General features: G+C 48.3%; 7 protein-coding genes across 7 annotated transcripts; 5 read left to right on the top strand and 2 right to left on the bottom strand.

Moving 5' to 3' along the window:
* Positions 1-4,076: 4,076 nt before the first annotated feature.
* Positions 4,077-5,399, top strand: EI90DRAFT_3147301 (P-loop containing nucleoside triphosphate hydrolase protein; the record flags this gene model as incomplete). Its single annotated transcript, XM_039065518.1, has 6 exons — positions 4,077-4,199; positions 4,256-4,388; positions 4,450-4,596; positions 4,656-4,910; positions 4,959-5,044; positions 5,106-5,399. The coding sequence occupies 6 exons, from the start codon at positions 4,077-4,079 to the stop codon at positions 5,397-5,399; spliced, it is 1,038 nt and encodes a 345-aa protein (XP_038909667.1).
* Positions 5,400-6,291: 892 nt separating this feature from the next.
* On the top strand, positions 6,292-7,182 carry EI90DRAFT_3293298 (uncharacterized protein). Its single transcript, XM_039067373.1, has 2 exons — positions 6,292-6,684; positions 6,742-7,182. Exons 1-2 carry the CDS (start codon positions 6,561-6,563, stop codon positions 7,005-7,007), a joined length of 390 nt encoding a protein of 129 aa, XP_038909666.1. The 5' UTR covers positions 6,292-6,560; the 3' UTR covers positions 7,008-7,182.
* Positions 7,183-8,932: 1,750 nt separating this feature from the next.
* EI90DRAFT_111487 (uncharacterized protein) lies at positions 8,933-10,006 on the top strand. Its single transcript, XM_039051530.1, has 5 exons — positions 8,933-9,084; positions 9,147-9,230; positions 9,289-9,545; positions 9,664-9,714; positions 9,782-10,006. Exons 1-5 carry the CDS (start codon positions 9,027-9,029, stop codon positions 9,965-9,967), a joined length of 636 nt encoding a protein of 211 aa, XP_038909665.1. The 5' UTR covers positions 8,933-9,026; the 3' UTR covers positions 9,968-10,006.
* EI90DRAFT_3083733 (uncharacterized protein) lies at positions 9,754-11,904 on the bottom strand. Its single transcript, XM_039062075.1, has 6 exons — positions 11,600-11,904; positions 11,432-11,542; positions 11,208-11,372; positions 10,892-11,154; positions 10,699-10,840; positions 9,754-10,642 (listed from the first exon to the last, which is right to left on the bottom strand). The coding sequence occupies exons 1-6, from the start codon at positions 11,861-11,863 to the stop codon at positions 10,046-10,048; spliced, it is 1,542 nt and encodes a 513-aa protein (XP_038909664.1). The 5' UTR covers positions 11,864-11,904; the 3' UTR covers positions 9,754-10,045.
* Positions 11,905-14,244: 2,340 nt separating this feature from the next.
* EI90DRAFT_111717 (uncharacterized protein) lies at positions 14,245-16,768 on the top strand. The gene is made up of 6 exons (XM_039051531.1): positions 14,245-14,425; positions 14,480-14,618; positions 14,677-14,728; positions 14,782-16,314; positions 16,395-16,608; positions 16,667-16,768. The coding sequence occupies exons 1-5, from the start codon at positions 14,352-14,354 to the stop codon at positions 16,400-16,402; spliced, it is 1,806 nt and encodes a 601-aa protein (XP_038909663.1). The 5' UTR covers positions 14,245-14,351; the 3' UTR covers positions 16,403-16,608; positions 16,667-16,768.
* EI90DRAFT_3083730 (uncharacterized protein) lies at positions 16,340-18,083 on the top strand. Its single transcript, XM_039062074.1, has one exon. It carries the CDS (start codon positions 16,428-16,430, stop codon positions 17,769-17,771), a length of 1,344 nt encoding a protein of 447 aa, XP_038909662.1. The 5' UTR covers positions 16,340-16,427; the 3' UTR covers positions 17,772-18,083.
* Positions 18,084-18,282: 199 nt separating this feature from the next.
* Positions 18,283-20,746, bottom strand: EI90DRAFT_3133247 (uncharacterized protein; the record flags this gene model as incomplete). The annotated part of the gene is made up of 12 exons (XM_039064560.1): positions 18,283-18,606; positions 18,659-18,724; positions 18,791-18,883; positions 18,947-19,200; positions 19,275-19,473; positions 19,531-19,730; positions 19,773-19,891; positions 19,959-20,041; positions 20,109-20,174; positions 20,234-20,543; positions 20,566-20,656; positions 20,710-20,746. The coding sequence occupies 12 exons, from the start codon at positions 20,744-20,746 to the stop codon at positions 18,283-18,285; spliced, it is 1,842 nt and encodes a 613-aa protein (XP_038909661.1).
* Between the last annotated feature and the right edge of the window lie 203 nt (positions 20,747-20,949).

Genomic DNA, 20,949 nt, shown 5'->3' with positions numbered 1-20,949 from the left:
ACCATGGCAGGAATTTTAGGGAATGATATTCTAATGAAGTGGAGAGCTATAATACATTCATTTGAGTAATTCTTGACTACTAGCAACTTTTTCTTTCAGTTCTAAACCTGAATAATTCATTCATTTACCATTTCAAGTCTTGTTTTAACTAAATGTTGCTGAATAAAAATGGAATAAATCAGCTGAAGGTCTCAGTGCAGCCATACACATAGTAATGCAAAGTTTGAATTCAGAATCACCGAGTCATAGTGAATTTAATGGTAAATATGAGGAATTTGAAATAGGAAACTGCGACAAATGCAGTGCAGTCAAGTTCTAATTAACCATTAAAATAGCCTAGGCAAGGAAGGACAATAAGGATTCTAGGTGCAGTCTGACCACAGTAGAGCCACAGTTCAGCACAGCAGAGCGCAGTAGAACTATAGCGTGAAAATTTCATTTTTTATTCAGTTTGAGAAAAATACACTGTAAATAAATCCTGTAAATATGAGGTAGAGTGTGAAAAAGGAAGGCAACCCAAGGAGTATAAAAGGGAGACCCTTTCTGCGACTTTTTCCCCCCTCAGAGAAGTAAGAAAATAGAGTGTTATTTTTCTCAGGCATTTCTGGTTGTCACTCCAGTGCGAAAAAGTGATATACAGTTAAGATTGCCACTGTAGTAAAAGGCAGTAATTAAGGAGAGAAATATTAAGTAGATATTTCAACAGGAGAGCTGGTTAACACTCCAGATTTCAAAGTGTAAACACAAAACAGTTACTTTGCTGCTGTTAAAACAAGCAATAAAATAAGACAAAAATAAAAAAGACTCAAGGGACACTCCAGACACAATCTAAATCCATTAACTGAGTAGAATCTTTGAAACTTCACCAAGTAGAAGATTCAATTCAAGTTAAATTCCAAATTAAACAACGCTACACAGAATTACACCCAGACAAATTAAGAAATTTCAATAAAGGAACAGCTCTGCAGGGCTCGGTTTATCTGTAAGTCAATTCCCAGAAACTTTTAGACTAACCCATAAAAATATAATTAGCCAAAACATTCGGATTGGTACTATAATTACAACAAAAACTACTACTACACTTCCCCATCCTAACTAAAGAACTGGGGAACAGCTTGGTGGTGGTCTTGTTTGAACCTCCCAACTGACCTTCCTTTGTTCTCTCCTTCAGCAGTCAAAGAATTGTTTGCCATAATGTCCTGGCTTTGCATGGAGTGTGTCATATCCGTGCATACCTGACCCCGACCCGACTTCCGGACCTCCACCCTCTTCACCTCCGGAGTCATAACCTACCGCTGCCGTTCCGATACTCACCTTCGGTCCTGGCAACACACCTCCTCCTTACCTCTCGCCACCCTCCTACTACTCCGCTCCCCCTTCACAACACCTCCACCCTCCCGTTATCCTCCTACTACTCCGCTCCCCCTTCACAACACCTCCACCCTCCCGTTATCCTCCTACGCTTCCCCCGTCCGCTCCGATACTCACCTTCGGACCTGACTACTCTCCTTTCCGCCACTCCTTCTCCCCTTACCTGTCCCCTCTCTCCTCCCTCCATTACTCCTCCACCACCCTTCCGCCAAGTTACGACCTTCCACCGCTGTTCCGTACTTCGCACTCGGACACCGCTCGTACCTTACACCGAGCCTCCGTCATAGTCCCTACCTCGGACTTTGACTCCACCTCGGTCTTAGTCCATTGCATTGGTGACCTCATACTACGTAAACACCATTGCCAATATTCCTCGGACTTCCAACCCCGCCTCTGTAACCTCCGTAAGCTCCGCAACCCCCGAGCTTCGCGGACCGCCTTCAGCACTCTCGCCGCTTGTAATGTATTTCTCGCGTTTTCCCCTCATCCCTATTTGGACTACTGCTTCTTCCTATTCTAGCCAGTTAGTCATTGTCAGGGATCAGCAATGACCCTGGACCCTATGCCGGCTGCGCGTATGCGCGTGGGAAGTATGCCGGTAATTCCCGTCTACTCCGCTTACCTAAGCCCCGGTGACCCGGATCATCTCCGGCATTGTTCTGGAACATTCTATGATCACGTGATTCTATCGGCAATCTGTTTGGTTTCCTTATTGCCGGACTCTACATGTATATAGCTGACCCTAAGATGGGGACATCCCTTTCCCCCGGCTTTAATCACAACTAGGTTATCGGAGCACCTTGCGCGAGCACGCGCGTCCCCTGACAGTCATCATCCCCACTTCCCCTCATCCTCCTGCCCCTCTGGGCCTCGCCCTCCCTACCTCCTTTCAGACGTATCACAGGTCCTGCCTTATGACCTTCGGTACCGCTCCGCTCCCTCTACCCTTTGTTCCCTTTCAGACGTCTTCGTTCCGATTCGGTCACCCTTTGTTCTCCTTGTGCTTTTGCCCCTTCCGTTATATATATCGGCACTTGTACATACTCGTTTTGGTTTTAGTCCGAAATCGACCTGAAATGCCCCCTAGAGACTTCCTGCTCACCTACTGTGAAATTAAGGACCAAATGGACAAACAGCAATGGCACAGCGCTCCGCTTGAGTCGCTGAGGCCAAGGTCCCTCCACGCTAAGTCTCCGATTCCACTCCGGAGTCGTCCGTTTCCGCCCAGTTCTAACAGAGTGGTATTAGTGTGCCATCCACCATACAAAATCCTGGTCTCCAAGTGGGGCATGAGACTTGTTCCACCCAATCAGAAGCTTCCCACTTCTCCAATGCACTTGGCCAGTGGATTGCTTGGTCATGAAGAGAGAGGAATGCCGCAATTATCCATCTTGTAGAATTAATGACTGCTCCAGCACTGCAGCCTGCCCATTGCATGACAGCTTCAACTGATACACCGTTCCCAAATTTACCAAAGCAGTAAAGAGTTATTGCAAGCTGGTGTGATATGGGGGCTTGTTCCACATTAGAGCTGTTGTAAAATATTGGATGTTCTCAGATAAGAGATAGAAGAACATCAAAGGAATGAGGTGAGACACTTAGGTTGTGGTGGAAGCGCCGTGCATCGTCCTCTTTGTAACACTGAAGTACAAAGGAAAGCTGGCTGCACTTGGGAACTGAATGCAGGAAGAGGACTCTAGTGGTAACAACATTTTAAAGAAACTGCCGGACACATCAGATGGCTTGATGTAAGGCCGGTTGGGGTGCCGGCCTTGGTGACTCCTCAATCCTCAGGCTGTCGATAACGTAGACTGTATGGAGCTAGTATTCGACAGGGGGGAGGAGAAGAGCAAAGCCCCTTTCCCCGACCCCGGACACTATATATATATACAGTTGTTTATTACGAAGAATATTAAAGAATAAATGAATAAATGAAATGCGCGCAAAGCGCGCATCATCCCATCCCTGTCCATCCCTTACACTTGAACATGGGAGTGATGGAGCCTCATGTAGGTTTCAACAAGGTCTTCATAGGTTGAGTGGGATGAAAGGATAGATGAATGAGATAGCAATTCTATAGTGCTACCAGTGGACTCGGAGGATGAGGTGCTACTGCTGCTGCTGCTGGAACTTGTACTTGTGCTATCAGTGTCAGATGAGGTTTCGGACTCGGAGTCGTCATCAGTGTCAAAATCGGAAATGGATAGATCAATCAGCTCATCAATAGAGCGAAGGTTGTGGAGAAGACTGCATCATTGATGTCAGTACTGGGCTTGGAGGCTGGATGCATGCTTGAGAGCAGCACGGATTAAGCGCTCATGTTCACTAAGAATGGGCATGCAGAGTGAACATTATGTAATCCATTCAAATCCTTCGTGACCGGAGAGGCTGTTTTGACACACTTTTTTTGCATGCAACTATGAATGACCTCAAAAGTGGATCAAAAGAGGTCAAAAGTCAAGCTCAAAAGTCGCTAGGAAAGTCCAACTTTTGGCAACTCTTGTGGGCATTGTACTTTTCACTACTGTGAACACCCCTATTGTATTTTTTTTGTGTTGGTGTGAGAAAAATAACAAATTTGGTTACCTCTCGCGACATAAGAACATGAAAACGAAATAAGGGGGCAGTGCAGATGGGGAAGTCACCGACGACAACGCATCCATCACGTGCACTAGCCCCGACCTCATTCCCACGCTCTTCTATCCATGTCCTTCTTCTGCATCGCCCGCCGGACTGCAGCCGAAGCTTATCACAAGAAGGCTTCATGTGTGCAAATTTATATAAGGCAATTCAGATCCTCTTTTCCTTCCTCTCATCAAAATCCGTTGGTGTGTTGCTGTCCTCCTGCCAATCTATGCGTGCCCGTCGAACACTGGCAACTTAGGGACTTCCGCGATCTGGGTCTCAGCCACCACCCACGATTCCTACTCGCGCACCAAGGAGGCAAATCCCAAATGCTGGATGTGTAATAGCTGTAGCTAGTGGGAAGGGTGGCGTAGGAAAAAGCACAGTTGCAAGTAATATTCAAATCTCTTCATCTTAATACGACAAACTAATTTTTTTATGACGGTTAAATAGCGAATCTTGCATTGGCGTTGGCCATGACAGCGCAGACCAGTCACGGTCGCAGCCTTCGAGTTGGGTTGTTGGACTTGGATATCTTCGGGCCGTCAATACCCAAATTAATGGGTCTTGAAAATTCCTCTGAGCCAGAACTCACCAAAGGCGAGTCCGGCTGCCCCCATAGATGGCAACTATCTACTGAAGTGCTATTCTCAAAAAAGACGGTCATCTAGTGCCGTTGCACAACCATTCCATAGCATGTATGTCGATGGGTTTCCTCCTTCCAAGATCTACGGCGGGCGATGCACCTGCCGTTGTATGGAGGGGACTTATGGTTCAGAAGGCAACTCAACAACTTTTGTTTGACGTTGACTGGCGAGATGAAGGCGGACGGGGATTGGATGCCTTAGTCGTCGATATGCCTCCAGGGACTGGGGACGTGGCATTGACATTCGGTCAACTTGCGAAAGTCGATGGTAATGATCTCCCAATGTCTCTGCACATGTTCTGATCGAGCATTGTAGGAGCCGTTATTGTCTCAACACCACAAGATGTGGCATTGATTGATGTAGCAAAAGGTGTTTCAATGTTCCGAAAGGTTGACATCCCTGTGAGTGTTCACTGTGATCCTATGTGGAAAAGCGAACACCCCACTGATAACGCACTTCTAGATACTGGGTGTAGTCCTAAATATGTCGCATTTCGTATGCCCATCGTGTTCGAACGCACATCAGATATTTGGACCGACAACTTCATTCCACAACATGGCGTCCGATAGGGGGATACCAGTCCTCGGCGAACTGCCCCTTGTGAGCTCGGTGAGCACCGGCGGTGACTGTGGGATTCCTGCTATCGTTGGACATGTTGAGGACGCGGAACGCGAGGAATCCTCAAATGAAGTGAAGAGAGTACTCTCAGATATTGCAAGGAGTGTCTGGAAAAATGTCGGCGCTGCGAAGGGCTGAGCTTTTGTCATGGAGATAAATTATTCCACCGCTGCAACCCACTGCCGCTCTCAAGCTTGACCATTCAATATTAATCTGATCAGCTCTGAGCGTTATTACACATTGGCATCGTGACTGCTTACCAAGAAGGCTGAACGCTCCAGATCCGCGCAAACCCCGAATGATGAGGCAGGGTCGTTGGCTTCCACGGAACTGACAGTGGCAGCGCCGATTGTCGGAAAGTCCTGTGACTCCGTCCGATCCACCTATCAACTACCAATTGATGCTGTGGATCCGATGGGAATGACTCGCACATTGAACCAATGCTAAAGGTTTTGTGATGTCGTTAAGGTGCCAGTAGCCAAGTATAATATCCTGGGAGCCACACTTGGTTAGGATGTACAAGCATTCACATTCCCAGTCGATCGTAATTTCTGCAATATTTGGGATTTTTTGAATGATTCGCCAAGTCAGGATTGCAGTTAGCAAATCCTATATAGCTATGCAGAGATGTTGTCGTAATCATGTCTGCTGCTACATACAAATTCCTAATAATTAGTCGATGACGGTTTTCACAATCTATGCCGCGCCGCGCCTCGGCGGGAACGACAACCCTGAGGCCTTGAGGCACTTTGGGCTTTAGAATCAGTAGAATTTGAAGACCCAGTTTCGACACCGACCCGTAGGGTGGTTCCTAGAGGATGTACATCTTGCTCAGAGGGAAAATTTACGGGACCCGCTGCGGAGTGGCGGGAAGCCGGGAAAAAGGAATGTAATAGCCGAGAGTTCTAAATAAAGGATCATACATAAAGCTAGTTAGATGTAAATCCGCTGAGTTGAGATATCAACATGCAAGTATTCATTGATTGAACAGTAGGAATATCCGTAAAGTGGGACTTGCCAACGGTTCTACCCGGGCGAAGACGGGTACACTCTGGTCGCCTCTGGGAAAGTCGACAATGTCAAGCGCCATTTTGGGGTGCAGATTACTTTCACTTTTCCTTTTTCAAAGATTGATTGGATGCCTCATGCAACTGCTATATAAGTACCTCCGATGGGTTTCCTTTCCTCTAGCCTTCTCTCACCAGTCTTCCAAGTACCCACGGTCCAGACTACTCCCTGATTCACGCCGTCTGCACTAGCTATCGATCAGCAGTAGCACGCACTCCGCCAAAAATCACAATGCGAGTCTGGAGTGCCATCATCATGCTCGCTCTACTTCCCAAAGTTGCCACAGCCCATTTCCATGTCGGCGCGCTCACTTCCCCCTATGGCAAGCGAATTGTTATAACAGCTTCGCAAGCAGGTGAACCGAAATCAAATCTGAAGCAAAATTTGCTCTTACTTAGTGTTTGCACCACAGACACTAGCTGCGATAATGTAGTCGACAACTCGAAAGGCGAGGGCGAAAATATTGAGGAAGCTGCGCCCGGGGTAATTAACGGCACAGTTTGCGACCATTCTGTTACTGTTTCCGTTAAGGACTGGTTCGTCGGTGATATTTGGTTCAATGCGTCGGATGGAACGAGGGGAGATTGCTATCTGGTTGGACAGGCCTCAGCCTGCACAGAAAACCCCGGTTGGATTTGGCGCGATAACATGTGGTGCGAAGCACCGCACATATGCTAAGTGTCAATATCTGGCGGAGCTGGCACCTTGGTAGGGATTGCAGAATGCGCCTGCATCCGGAATTTATGTCAACCATGCAAAGGGGAGCCACAAAGAAAATAAACCCATGTCGACAATAAATCCGGCGAGCTCATAAACTTTGTAATTTTATGCAATTTTTATTGGAGAACCTCACCACGAAATGGATGAAGAAGTAAATCGCAGTAAAAAAAAAAAATCGGGAAGATCAGGAATCCCAAGTGAAAATCATGGTGTGATACCCTGGTACCCGTATTATGGTTGGGGACGCCAGCAAAAATACTCGGAATGTATCTCCGTGGATTGTTTAATAAAACAAGTGGACAGCCTTCGGCTCGATCGAGTCCAGTTGTGTACAATATCAGTATTGACATCATTCACCAAGCAGCCACTTGGGCCAGCACATGACGCCCCCGCCTCATTATTTAGATTCTCAAGGCCTAACCGCCGCATTGTCAATTATACCCTGCCCAGACGCCTTTCTTTTCCGCGCGAGGACCCACCAGCTGATCAAGTCCTTCTTATTGTCACTTTCGGTGCCGGGCACCGCAGCAGCATCCCCCAACAATCGCTTTCATTTTGGGAGCAGGTGCGGAAGGTGTAGAGCCATGATATCAGATTCTGCCATCGCGGCAGGTAGAGCACCTAAATACATACTATTCTCAATCATTCAGGGCGGAGTCTGTCATCCATTTCGCTTGGATATCCACATTGGACCCTGGGCGAGGCAGGCGAAATTTGTCGAAATGGCGATTTGAGTCGTCAAAGTGAAGGCGCACTTTGAACCGGAGCAACGCTTTATCCTGGGTGATACGTTGGATTTCAGTGCCACAGCAGTGGCTCCAGCAGGGTCATATAGAAACCAATTTGCAGGATGCCCAGAACGACGGCTCAGCACGATACGGTAGTACATCTGACCCGTTATGCATAATGAATAAGACCCTAAAAGAAGAGAGTGGGAATAGGGCTCTGGCCTAGCTGAAAGGAACTTACCTTGGAATGAATGTAGTTCACCAGAGACTCCCTGTGCACCGAGGTTGAAGAGGTAGTTGAGAGAACGGGTGCCGTTCCCGGCAACTATAGGGAAGTTGTTCGCAAGAGCCACGAGAAACGTGGTAGGGGGGAAAGAACTTTGGAGCCATTTCGACAACATCAACCCAAATGTTCACTCTCTGATAGAAGAGCACCACAATGTTGACAGGGGTTTGGGCGCCATCGTAATACAAAGGGGGTTGGGATGAAAAGACGAAAAACTGCGCCAGTGCACACTCCGACTGCAGGAAGCACCGGATAGGGTAGGACAGAGGACCGAAGAGACAGGAGCAGGTTGGTTCGTGCCCTGTCGTCGTTGCCGGTTAGAGATGGCATTTCGTGTGCGGCGCGCATTTGCAGCGATCATCGGTGATTCAAGGGCACGCCGATTTCGCGAAAGGATGGCTTCAGGGTGGATGGACATGGATGTGGAGAAAGCACATACCTCTAAACGACTCTCAATAACCCCCACCTAAAACAACTGAGGTTGAGACAGCGGACAGCAGAGAGAAATCTGGAAGTGATAAACAAAAGGAAGGGAAGCCCCTGGTCTGTAGTCATCACGATGGTGCAAGCAAAGGGAATAAGTCAATCGGAAGGCGTTAACTGGTCACACAGAGGTCATTGTTTATAACGTTTAACTCGGATTTCCCTTAGTAAAAATTGCCGAATACCAGGCCAAGGTATCGACTGTACCAGATGTCGTGCCATATACATACATTGTTTCCCGGGTAATTTACGAAGGAATACTGACCCGGCAATATTGTACTCCGCGGTATCATACTATTTCTTGGTTTCTTACTTTGGCAGGTGGCGCATGCTGCGCTGGCATAGGTAAGTCTTATGTAATCTCGTTACATAAATCGCGACTATTATATTCGGCTAACTCCGCTTCGAGGGAAGACTCATCGAGTGGTCACCGTGTAACTCTTAAAATGCCAGGGACAATTGTCAATTACGCTTAGTGCCATGGACGAGTTCGATCGTGTTCTTGATGCTCTGCTAGATACAGTCACCCCAGATAATGGTCTGCCCTACGATTGAGATTTATCGTTCCTCTAGGAGTGGCTTGTTAATATTTTTTCGTAGTGCCAGAAGATACAATTCTCGCTCTCAACTTACTGGTATCTCATACTGTCGTAGCAGCTCTCGACCTTCTAGATAAGAAGTGCGGTATGTGATCCAGGGTCCTCGGATACTCGTTCGCGACTAAACTACTGGCATGACCTAGTGACGAGATATGACACACCAGGGGGACGTAAAGCCTACATCGTGTCCGGCAGCACCGACTCGTACGCCGTGGAAATAGACGTATTCAGGAACACACCACCATCTGCGCTCGAAAACGATTCATATACTACGACCGAAAGCCGATTATTCAGAACCCCTCGTCATTTCTGCACGTGTCCTGCGTTTGCTTACACCGTTCTCCTTCGAAGCCCAAGGTCACCTCTGGATGATGAAGAGGAAGAGCTTTCACCTTTGGTGGTGCGCGTCTTATCTGGTTTAATGACGATGTTTCCAACATACTGATGCCACAAGCTTTTGTGCACAACTGGCGATATCCTTATCTATTTCTGGATCCTGGTGGCTTGCTTGGCCACAGTGCAAGCACGTTCTTGCCGTCCTGCTGGCATCGCGGCTACATAAGTGGACCGTGAGAACAGTCTCTTTCCAAGAACTGGATGGAATATATACTGAACTTTTCGCATCTCCGACATAAGCACTGGTTTTCGAATCATTTCACAAATCTGTGGTCATATCGACAAGTCGTGAAATGTATATGGGTGGATAAAATAACGAAAAAAATTATACTCGTAAGGCTAAAACTGTGCCCACGTGGAGTGGAGGGTGCAACAACGGCCAGGGCCAATAAGGCACGATGGTATCTGAATGGAGGAGTAAAGTAAATGGGAGATACATATGAAGCTGTATCTAAAGCGTTTTCGTCTTCGCTAGTTTGATCTCGTGTCCGTGGAAGTGCTTCCCTACTTTTCAGGAGGAAAACACACATCCAGAAAGTCGGCGAACTCGTTGAGGTCCTTGCACAAGTCGCGTATATGGGGAGGAATACGTCGATCCGAATTCTTGGTTTCAGTCGTGTCATCTCCCCCATTATCAGGATCCTGCAATTCCGAAGATCTGGGGGTGTTCCTAGCAAAACCAGTGGCAGACGAGACAGCGGTAGAGGATGCAGTATCGGGAGGAATGGAGGTGCACGAAAGCCAATCCGCAAGCTGTCGAATTGATGCGGCATCGGAGAAAATCCACCATCGTTCTGACTCATTTTCATCTTCATCTTCATCGTCTTCAGCACTACGATGCGCATCTTCTGGCCTTTTCCCCCATACGAAAACGAAGTATGCCCAATTCTTCATCGATTCACGAGTGCGGTGCGATAATGAGGCTCGACTGCGCCTCGGACCCGTTGCAGGGTTGTTGGGATGAGATAGAGCGTGATAGATTCGCCCCGATGAGTCCACACCCAGAGGCTGATACCGAAGTCTGCAAGCCTGAAGTCCAGTTGCATGAGACACTCGTGATTGAAGCAACTCGGTCTTATGTTTCCCTCTGGCGACCGTCAACTTGTCGGTAGCACATAAGTGAATGGGACAAACAAAGGAACCTCACACATGCTTACTTTTTCACTTAGATTCCCTCGCTCAGGTTTGGGCGCTTGTTCAATCGCTTTGCGTAATTCCTGCCGGGTGACACTCCAGCGTTCTGCGATGTTCTTCAACTCAGTAGCCTTCTTCTTGTTGACTTCTGCTACTTTCTCCATCCTGGGAAAAGTTTGAGCACTGGGGGTCTGTTGTCTCTAATTGATGACATACCCATCATCGAATTCTTGGCGGATAAACCGAGTCTTCACCGTCTCTTCAATAAGGGATAATATCACAGGTATCAGCTGTGAAGAATCTATAAGAGTCTCGCCGCTGCGGCGAGTTAGCCTTGTGCGCTCAATTAATTGGGCAGACACTGGGGCAGGGGTCTCTAGGTGTGAATAAAGGATGTCCTTAAGCGATTCTACCGCACGCCATACATCTTCAAGATTCGCGCGGGGTGACTTGATGGTTTTCAAGACGTTTCTAAAAATCTGGGCAGTGGAAATTAGCTAGGGCAGATGGATCTTGGCAGACCTGTTCTTACTGAGTTGGCTTCACGATCAGATTCGTCTCGCGAGATTAGAGTGACAAGGCTGATCACGATCGCTTTACAGGTTTGGTCCGAGAACGTATCAAAGTAGTCCAGTGATTCAACATGCTTCTTAGTTAACCCTAGAACCCGAGAGAAGCGATAACAAAATTCCCTGATCTGCATATCCAGTCACCTGGGAAGTCAAGCTATTCTCAAACACATGAATAAAAACAGACCTGGATGCGGTCCTCAACAGCCTCCCTGCTTAGGGACTTGTTCATAGGCATCCAACGAGGACATGACGGGCTTAAAACCGTTTTCGGGCGAGTAGAGCGGCGTTTCTTTGCCTTCCAAATTGGTTGAGCAATATTAGCCACGCGTAATAGGTGCGGTTAAGGTCTTACCTCATTGGACGCGTCAAGCGCGTCAATCGCACGCTTTTTAGCAGGGGGCGCATCAAGCCGGGTCTTCTTTGTTGCAGGTTGGCTGGGGAGTTTTGCAAAATTTGGTGAACCGCTCACTAAATTCTCGTTAGTGATACCGAAGACATCGACTTTCCGTTTCAGCGGTGATGTCAAACGCAGCGGAGTAGAAGCCTGAGATGCATTTCTCCGAACCGAATCAAACGGAATCTCAACGAAAACACGTCGAGGCGTTGCAGTCGCCATTCGACCCACAGCCGGATGGAAATTAGGGTTTGTTGTCGCTTGTTTGGCAACAGACATGTAAACAGTCGTTTGCCAGCACTCCAAGCTGAACTGGCTACGACTGGTCGCCGTTCGAGTTGCAAAACACTCCAGTCCTCCATGGCGACCAGGAGGAGCGGGTTCTCTTGATTACATTAGGCATGCATTTCCAATCGCAAGTTTGACTGTTCAGAGAGTGCTGGAGGTCGAAAAACAGCATGCAAGGAATCCACAGGCACACTAAACTATCAATTTTCGAAATCCCGTGTTCGCAGCGCGCGTCCATAGAGCGACGACGACTGGGTACGAGTCTGTAGGCATCCTCCTCACCGATATACCATAAATTTGTCGCCATCAGCGACAAGTAGCTCGGACTGGCCGAAATTTATGTCCATATCAGGGACTGTGTGCGCTATCAGCCTCAGTTTTTGGATCTGTTGTCTACCGACAGAGTATGTCGTGGTTTCTCTCGTCGGCAGGGACCTCATCAGCCGAAAGGCAATGTGGTTATTATGAACGAAGTACACTGGCTCATTCCTTGAGCATCCATGCACAAATGTCTGTATAGCAAATGTGATTAGCAAAAGACATCTAGGCTCGCCCTTCGGGTGTGAATGACGTCACTGCTTGTGGCTTCCCTTGGTGATTGCTTGCCATAGTGCCTGTGCCCCGAGGCGGGCAAACATGTGGGATCTGAAGATTTAAAAGTCTAACGCTCTTGCTGGATCTGCACGTGTTGCATCTAGCATACTCATTTGGGTGGTCCTTAAGAAGCTCACTCCGGACACTGTGATCCATCCCGGAACGGCTTTGCGGTTGTGGAATCGATAAAGATGGAGGGCTGCCCCTGTGCTTGGGCTTGCAGTTGCTATGATGTATCTGGGGAGCTGGACATAAGGACGCTTTGTTTTCAGCTCACGTTGTCTTTCGCCCAAATTTTGCGTTTGGGGGTGTTCATGATACGCTACATATGTGCTTGGGGGTTTCCGGAAGCCGCTCCCTCTGTACAATTACTAAATACAGCAATGGTGAAAGTGTATCGTCCGTTAGGGTCAGTTTGTTGAATGGCGTGCGTACGACTTCACCCTTATCCAGTAAAGATCCCAACAGAGAGTGGATGCGCGGAACGAGAGAATGCGTGAAGTAACCAAGTTTGAATGCTCTGACTCCCAAACAAGGCATTTCCATATATATCCCGTGCGCGCGGCAAGGAGGCTTTCCAACCTCCCCTCTCCTTGACGCTTGCGTTGACCGCGTTGGCCGTTTCATGTCTCACAAAAGGAAATTATCCTTCGTCTCACAACATTACAGGGCAAGGCCTCCTGCACCTGACCCATCTTGTAATGATCCGCAGTCATCTTACAACGTGAATTCATCGCTGCAACTCTCCCGGAACTATCTTACTAGTCCCCAGACATCTCAAACCCACATACCTTATGATCGGTGTGATAGTTCTCCAGCCTCCCACCTTGAGCCTTCTCAGACCACGTCCACATTGGGAGCTTCCAGCGATTCACGGGTCTTGAAGTCCTTCCAGAAACGTGTCATTGCACTTCCCAAGCCATCTTACAGTGATCCGCGGTTGCATGCTTCGGCTTCGTTGCTCCAAGTCCCCCAGGTCCATTTTTCCAGCTCGTGGACTCTCCCAACCCATGATAATATTCGTGATAAGGAATCCGCAGCATCTTATCCCGAGCCCCCCCAGGTTCCTGCATTGCAATCTTCTGGCGATTCTCGGGATTCGCTTTTCCAACAACATACAAGCACACCGTTTTGGGAGGAGCCACGACTTAATCTCAGTTCGCAGGCTCTCCAAGCCCGCGACAATAATTGGCATGATGAACCGGTGGGATCTTATCTAGGGCTCCCATGGGTTGCACCTGCATTGCAATATTCTGATAGTTCTCGGGATTTGCCCTCCCTGAAGCGTCTGAATGCGCCGTCCCGGGGACCTCATTCTAATTGCGATCATCTCAATCATTTAAGCACACCTCTTTCTGAAGGGTCTTTTCCCACTACTTCCGCCCGGTCATCCCCTGGTTATTCGGAGCGACCTCGATCCGCCTCCTTACCAGGGACCATTGAAGACCTTTGTGCAGCACCCGCCATTTCGACCCCCCACGACAACAGCGTGAAACCCCGCACACAACTATCACACACCAGTATAGACTTACCCGTACCTCCTTTATCGGGGCCAGCATCAACCAGTTGGGCTGGGGACGGAAAAAAATCCATTATTGGCGTCACCAGGCTCATTCTCCAAGCTGCGGCCCCCGCTCTCAAGCTTTCCCCGATCCCATTCCTGGGTTACATTCCGGACTTACTCCTGGTGTTGCTCCAAGTTTACGAGGTTCGGGCATGATTTTTCAATAGATGACAAGACGTAGCTGATACTTCATTTTAGTCTGTTGGCAGCAACAATGAAGCCCTCAAAGGATTGAACGATGAGGTGCACAATGCTTACGCCACCATGTTACGGCCGCTCCAACTATGGACCGGACAGATCCCTCCAGAGGTCATTCCTCTACTTGAAGAATTCCACTTGTACGTGCATGTTGTCCTATGGTCATTCATTTCGGTCTTAGACACTGTTGACAGGGCCTTGGAAGAGCAAGTCAGGGAGATCCGGTCGCTTGAGAGTCGAACGCCGTGGAAGAGGATAATCTCGGCGGGCACTATCACACAAAGCATCAATGGCGTGAAGGCGTGTATTAGTAATGCGCTTTTCCGTTTTGCTGTTCGTCACATCCGTATTCGTACTGGTAATTTTTGACTAACTAAAATCTGTTCTGCAGACCGTAGCAACAACCTTAAACCTTCTTAACACAATTCAATCGTCGGTGGATTGTCCGTTCTGCTCGTTTGATTCTAGACCTTCTCGCTCAGCAATATTTTTTCAGATGAACTCGGGAAACTCCCTAGAACGGAAGCTGAATATTTCTCCGTGAACAGCAAATCAGAATGCCTCCCAACTACGCGTGACAAAATCCGTAGTTCGATACTTGATCATCTCAAGGAACCCAAGAACCGATTTGTCTGGTTACGCGGCTCCCCAGGGACAGGAAAGACCGCGATATCCATAAGCACCGCTTCTGCCCTTGATGACAAAGGCATCCTGGCGGCTTCTTTCTTCTGGGATAAGAATCAGAAGGGAAAAGGACTAGATTCGATCGAACGGTTTCCCTCAACTCTTGCTCTTCAACTTGCAGCATTCAACATTGAGTACAAATGCGCGCTCATCAGGCAACTTCGGCAGCCCGGTTCATTGAAAAATATTCGGGGTTCTACTGTAGAAAGGCAGATGAAAGCCTGGGTTATTGACCCGATGAGTGGACTCAAAGATATCTTGACTTCAGGAAATGACCGTTTTGTTATCGTCTTGGATGGACTCGATGAATGCGGGGATCCAGAAGAACTCGAGTCACTGATGAAGCTCGTACTCTTGCTTAATGAGCTCCCTCCAACGTTCGCTATTCTAGTTAGTTGTCGCCCCGAGTCCCAAGTTGTCTCGGCTTGGGACCATGCGCAGGAACAGGGCCTTCTGATTCCATGCGAAAATGTCGATAAGATTGCAGGGGGGGAGACTTTCCACACCATCTATTGCATGGTAGAGGAAGGGTTCCAGGACTGTATCAGGAAATCGCCATGGAAACCATCAACGGGAGATCTCGAGGTTTTCGCTTCGGCCTGCCGTGGATTACCTGTCATTGCCTCGATTCGGATACGTGAGGTGCGCATTCAGACCCAAAGTGGTTCTTCTCTCAAGTTGGAGTTCGACTACTTCCGCAATCTGAGAGAAGTACCAAGCGATCTCAACTCGGAGTACCTGCGCATACTACGGCGAGCCTATATGTCCCATTCTCCATGCCTTCGTCCCCACGTCGCCAAGAATTACCGTGAAGTAGTCGGAGCACTTGTTGCTGTGGACTACTCACTTAATGTCAAGTCGATGTCGGAGCTTCTAGGAATGACTAGGGATGACCTCATTGCAACACTAAAACCCATCAGCTCAGTAATTGACCTTCCCTCAAACAATGCAAGGACAATTTCTTTCTACCACACGACCATGAAGGAATTCATTACAGGTGATCCCATTGGCGAGGAAAGCGATCAAGTCTTCTTCATTCGTGATGTGAAGGGGTACTTCCTCGGATTACGATTTCTTCGACTTGTGAATGACATCAGCAGGCAGAATGAGTTCAGCATTCCCACCCAGCTTCCTTTGGGAGATAAAAGGAAGTGGGAAGGTTTTAGGAGGAAGCGATCTGGTGGCAAACACGTTGAATATGCAATCCGATACTTCCTCGATCACTTGGACCCCTCACTAGTGTTCTCGCAAGAGCCGAATGAATTACAAAAAGAATTTAATGACTTGCTTACGCAGAATGTACTCTCATATATTACGATGCAGTCTGGCATAGCATCCGTGCCACGTGAGTGGACCCGGTTCGTAGTGAGCCCGAACCACTTGTATTCAGAGGACTCGAGTTTTGACATCACCTGCATTCCATAGGATCATAAATCATATCAGCTCACGTTCGGGGCTATGGATGCATGCTACTACAAGGCGTATTCTAAAACTGAGCGCTGTCCCTGGCAAGTCTATCGATCTGGTCTTCCACTCACTCCGTCGTCATCACCCTTTCATGAAATGTATGGCCATCTCTCAGATCCTATTCGGGTCTTCAGCATCTCTGGCGAGTTTTCTGGAAACTTAATTCCGCTAAGTGAGGATGCACTCCAAGCTCGACGGATGATGGAGGAGGGGCTGAATGAACTGCGCAGTAAGCCCCACCGATACAGAATAAATAATGATTACAATGCCGAGTTCGCCCAGCACGATGTTCGCAACGGCATCGTGACTTGTACGACACTCTCCCAAGATGGCTGTTTCATCGCACTTGGTTTTGGCAGCGGTGTTATCGAGGTTGCCAACATCCATCATCAGAAGACGGTTTCTCGGTTTCAATGCAGCACGCCCGATCCCCCAGTCTGGATTGAATTCTGTCATGGCAATCACAAGATAGTGACTGAGGATAGGAACGGAAGGATCAACATCCTCAACCATGATACGCAATCAGTAAACCTTGGTACACTCCCCTGCGGTCATTCCCCTGCTGTGACTACGATATCTCATAGTGGATCCATCATCATACGAGCCCCAACGAGTCTTGATGACGATTGGCACAAGAGCATGACGCTCCTGCACGTTACAGGTGACCCATCTATTCAGCCTCTTGTATCACCTTCATGTGCTCCTTTCACACCTTCCGTGCCTTCCACTCCTCAACGCCACACGCTTGGATTCTCGCCTAAAGATCGATATGTTGGTGCATACGATAAGAACCACGCTTTCGTCTGGTCAACAGATTCAGGCGAGTTAATCACTCAATATCACATACCAGATTCCGCGACTTGGATCCTCAATACCGGTATTGTTCCCACCTGCTCGCATCTCATCCCTGAGCCTGTACTTCCCGAGTCCGTCACTCCTTCGTCCTTGGATGGGAACGTAACTCATGCACAAAATTCGGAGTCAGATTCAGGGCACAAGTCGGATGAGTCCTGGCTGAAGTGTACCTTTTATGACCTCTCGCCTAGCGTGAAGGACAAAGGCATGTGCGATGAAGTATATTCTTCAGCAGCGGGAAGAGTTCCATTGATTAAAGACAGCAAAGTCTGGTTCAATGGAAGAATCGAATTCATCATCCCACCAAGTTACAGTCCTCTTTGGCAGACCCGATACATTAATGAAGAAGCCTGGTATGGTGATCGAACGCCGTATAGCAACGCACCTTACCTTCCGCAAGCTAGCAAAGATGGAACCCGATGGGTGACCCAAGGCAAGATGAGAGCCCCGATCGTCATTGACATCAGCCAAGTTGTTTAGTGTTTTGCTGGATACCTAGCAATTATATTCTTCGCTCCAGAATCGCTCTGATATTGTGGGAATGTGTATGTAGCCACATTGGAGCACTTGTAATTCAAGATCGGTGTTGTCAAGCCACTGTACGCGGAAAAGTATGAAGGGATGACAAAAAAAGGGGTCTGGCTTTTCAGGACTGGTAAAGCAGCTGCATTGAAGCACACTTGATCCTCTCTTTCACGGAACCACCCCAATTACATAAAACGCACCCTACCCCATGATAAAACCATCATTATGTTTATCGGACTTCTATCGGGACCATCATCGACAGTGGTTCCCACTCCCACATGTATCTAAGTACTTCCCTCGCCTGTCCGAGAATCCATCCGCTCTTGTCAGGCTATTGGATTGAAAGTTGTAGCAAACTTCATGGCAATCTGTAGGCACTATGAACAAAAAGTACACCAGATTGTGTGCCAAGGAGCTTGAGACGCAACGCGCGCCGAAGGTGTCCATGGCAAAATCCGCACGTCTGTTACACTTCAACATTTGTTGCATCTTGGCTGATGTTTTCCCTGGTCCTCGGTTTGGGTTTTGGTCTGGGTGTTACTGGACGTGGGGCTTCCTCTGCACCTTGCTCTGCACCTTCATGATCTGAGCGGGCTGACGTTACTTCCTGCACGCCGTCCATTGCATTGGCAGAAGTAGACGGGGAATTTGATGCAGCCGGGGGCTTCCGTTGTCGTCTTCCTCGCTTGGTTGAGCGAGTTTTTGCAGACGTGGTCGTATCGGAAGCTGGATCGGGAGTGTTGGGGCCGACGTCATCTTTGGCATTACTGTCTCCATCTCCATCACGAGGCTTTCTTTGTCCGTTTAAACCTCCGTAGGGGCGTCGCACTTGATTCAGGCACATCGTTCGAATTGTCCGGCACAGAAATGTTCGGCAACTTCTCAAGAATCCCCCACCGGCGTTGACACTGAATGGGGGGAAATGGATGAGGACTTCCATGAACAGTTATTCATTGGTAATATGCATTTGTTACCTGCTGGCCACTACGAGTGCCGACAACATCGGCAACGACATTCCAGTCCTTAATTCCTCCCTCGACCACAGCTTGTCGAAGCCTTCTATCCTCCTGAGGGGAAATGATTTAATACTCAAGAATGCTGTCAAAGGCAACAACATAAGTGGTGCGCACCTCGGATGTCCACCTTCCACCGTTTATCCCAGCAATAGTCGTCCTTGTATAGCGCTCCCTACATTGTGGACCCGTCCTCCCTTTGACACAGGAGCTTACTTTGCTCCAATGAGTACCATAGACTGTGACCGCTTCCCTGAGTTTCTCGTCCTCAGAATATGTCCACTCTCCCTTCTTGATAGTGGGATCGAGGGAGGCACGATAACGTTGCGCACAAGCAGGGGGGGTTCTCAAGGTAGAGAGTGACTGTGAAACTGTGAAAAAGGATTGATTCAGCCATCGTCAGCAACATTGCTCGTAACATTTCACAACCCAGAACGTTACTCACTTGCACGCCATTTACCCGCCCCTAGATCGTACACCGCATCGAGGAGCTCGGCATCTTCTTTAGTTGTCCATTGCTCCTTTTCACGAGGCAATCCAGCACCTGGACGCTGAGAGGAAGTATTGCCTTTCTTTGGCTGTGGAAGCGCGAGGCCTTCCAGACAGAGAAACCTACTGGGGCAATGAATGGGTAATCTGTTTCCCTAATGAGGAACAATGTCAAAACGGCTACGATTTGATATAAATCCAAATAGACGTACCCCTAGCTCTGTTGCAACTACCACCCAGTCTACCTCCCCTTGCTTGTAGTCTTTGTCGCCAACCAAGGATCGTAATTTGACATCTTCCTCGTCGTCCCATGATAGGTCTGTGGCATTGGCCGATTCCGGACGATCCACTACCATCCACTGGACTTTACATTCTTGAGCTGTTCGTTGCTCGAATAATAATTCCGCTGGATCTATAAAAAGGTGTTAGGCCCAGAAATTTCCATTCTTCACACTGAGTGCTGGAGACGCCCATGAATGAACGAACCTGAGAGGCAATTCTGTCCCAATCCAACCCATCGTGCGTTCGTTCAAGATCGGTAGCTGGCAATTATCAAGAGCATCTGTAGCACCACTATAAGTCCAGACAGGACAAAGCTATGAACACATGCCATTCCCGAGGCGAATATCAATGGGCCTACCTTGATGCAAGCTCGCGGGTACAGAGTCGCATATTCTCGTTACGAACCGTAGACATCAGTGAGGAGCGTTCTTTGGGGAGTAACTAATCACACAGGACACGAAGTGAGTTGTCCAAGAAATCGAAAGAAATGAGATCTTCAGAGACCCACATGGTTTGGAGTCGTCAAATTCCTATACCGTTTATGCCTAATCACATCGTCATGGAAAGGCGAATCCTATAGATATGCCCAAATGGGCGTCATGTTTCTATGCGGCGATATTTATAAGGACTCACGTCTGCAAATATTTGTTTCCTCCCAATGATTGTCTTCATTCCGACCCATCCTTCCCTGATGAGAACTACATGCTCTTTCGGCCATGTCCTTAGTACGGAACCGATACCTTTTGAGGTGGCATTCCGCTCCACTTCTCCAAGGAGTTTCTCCGAACGGGCAAGCTCACTCCGAAGGGACTGCGCAAGAGAGTCGAGAGATTTCTGGTAGGATTGATTGGCAGCGAGTGTGCTGCGAACTAGGGAAAGTGCAGTATGGGAATCCGAGGGTGAGATTACAGACTTGATGGTGTGGAGGAGGATGGTGTGGAAACTGGTGGCTCAGCAACGGCTACAACGTCAACTTGGCAAGAAGCCTTGCCAGGCGAGGATGCTGAACTAGCTTCACCGCTTGTTCCTGCTGGTACTTTCGACTTAGCCGCGGATCTAAGAAGGGGAATATGTCAAACATCACACGACATGCCATTATGAGCGCTCACCCGCAAAAGTCTCCAGTCCTTTGTCGCTCCCATCCATGAAGGAACGGGATCGAATGATTCAATGGTCGGATGCAAATCGGTTCTGGCTTGTTCCGCGTCCTGAGTCGAGGGATGTCGCTGTATGAGGAAACATTCGCATGGTCAGCGTTTTGTCCCAGTGTTATTTGGACGTTAATGCATCTATTTTCCACTTCTAGGACTGGTTCAGCAAATAATGTTATTCTCACCGGTGAATTCGAT

The sequence above is a fragment of the Cantharellus anzutake genome (genome assembly GCF_015039405.1).
Source record: "Cantharellus anzutake strain C23 chromosome Unknown EI90scaffold_100, whole genome shotgun sequence".
NCBI classification, from domain to species: Eukaryota; Fungi; Basidiomycota; class Agaricomycetes; order Cantharellales; family Hydnaceae; genus Cantharellus; species Cantharellus anzutake.
Note: the sequence above shows the minus strand (reverse complement) of the source record. Positions and strands in the feature narration are given on the sequence as shown.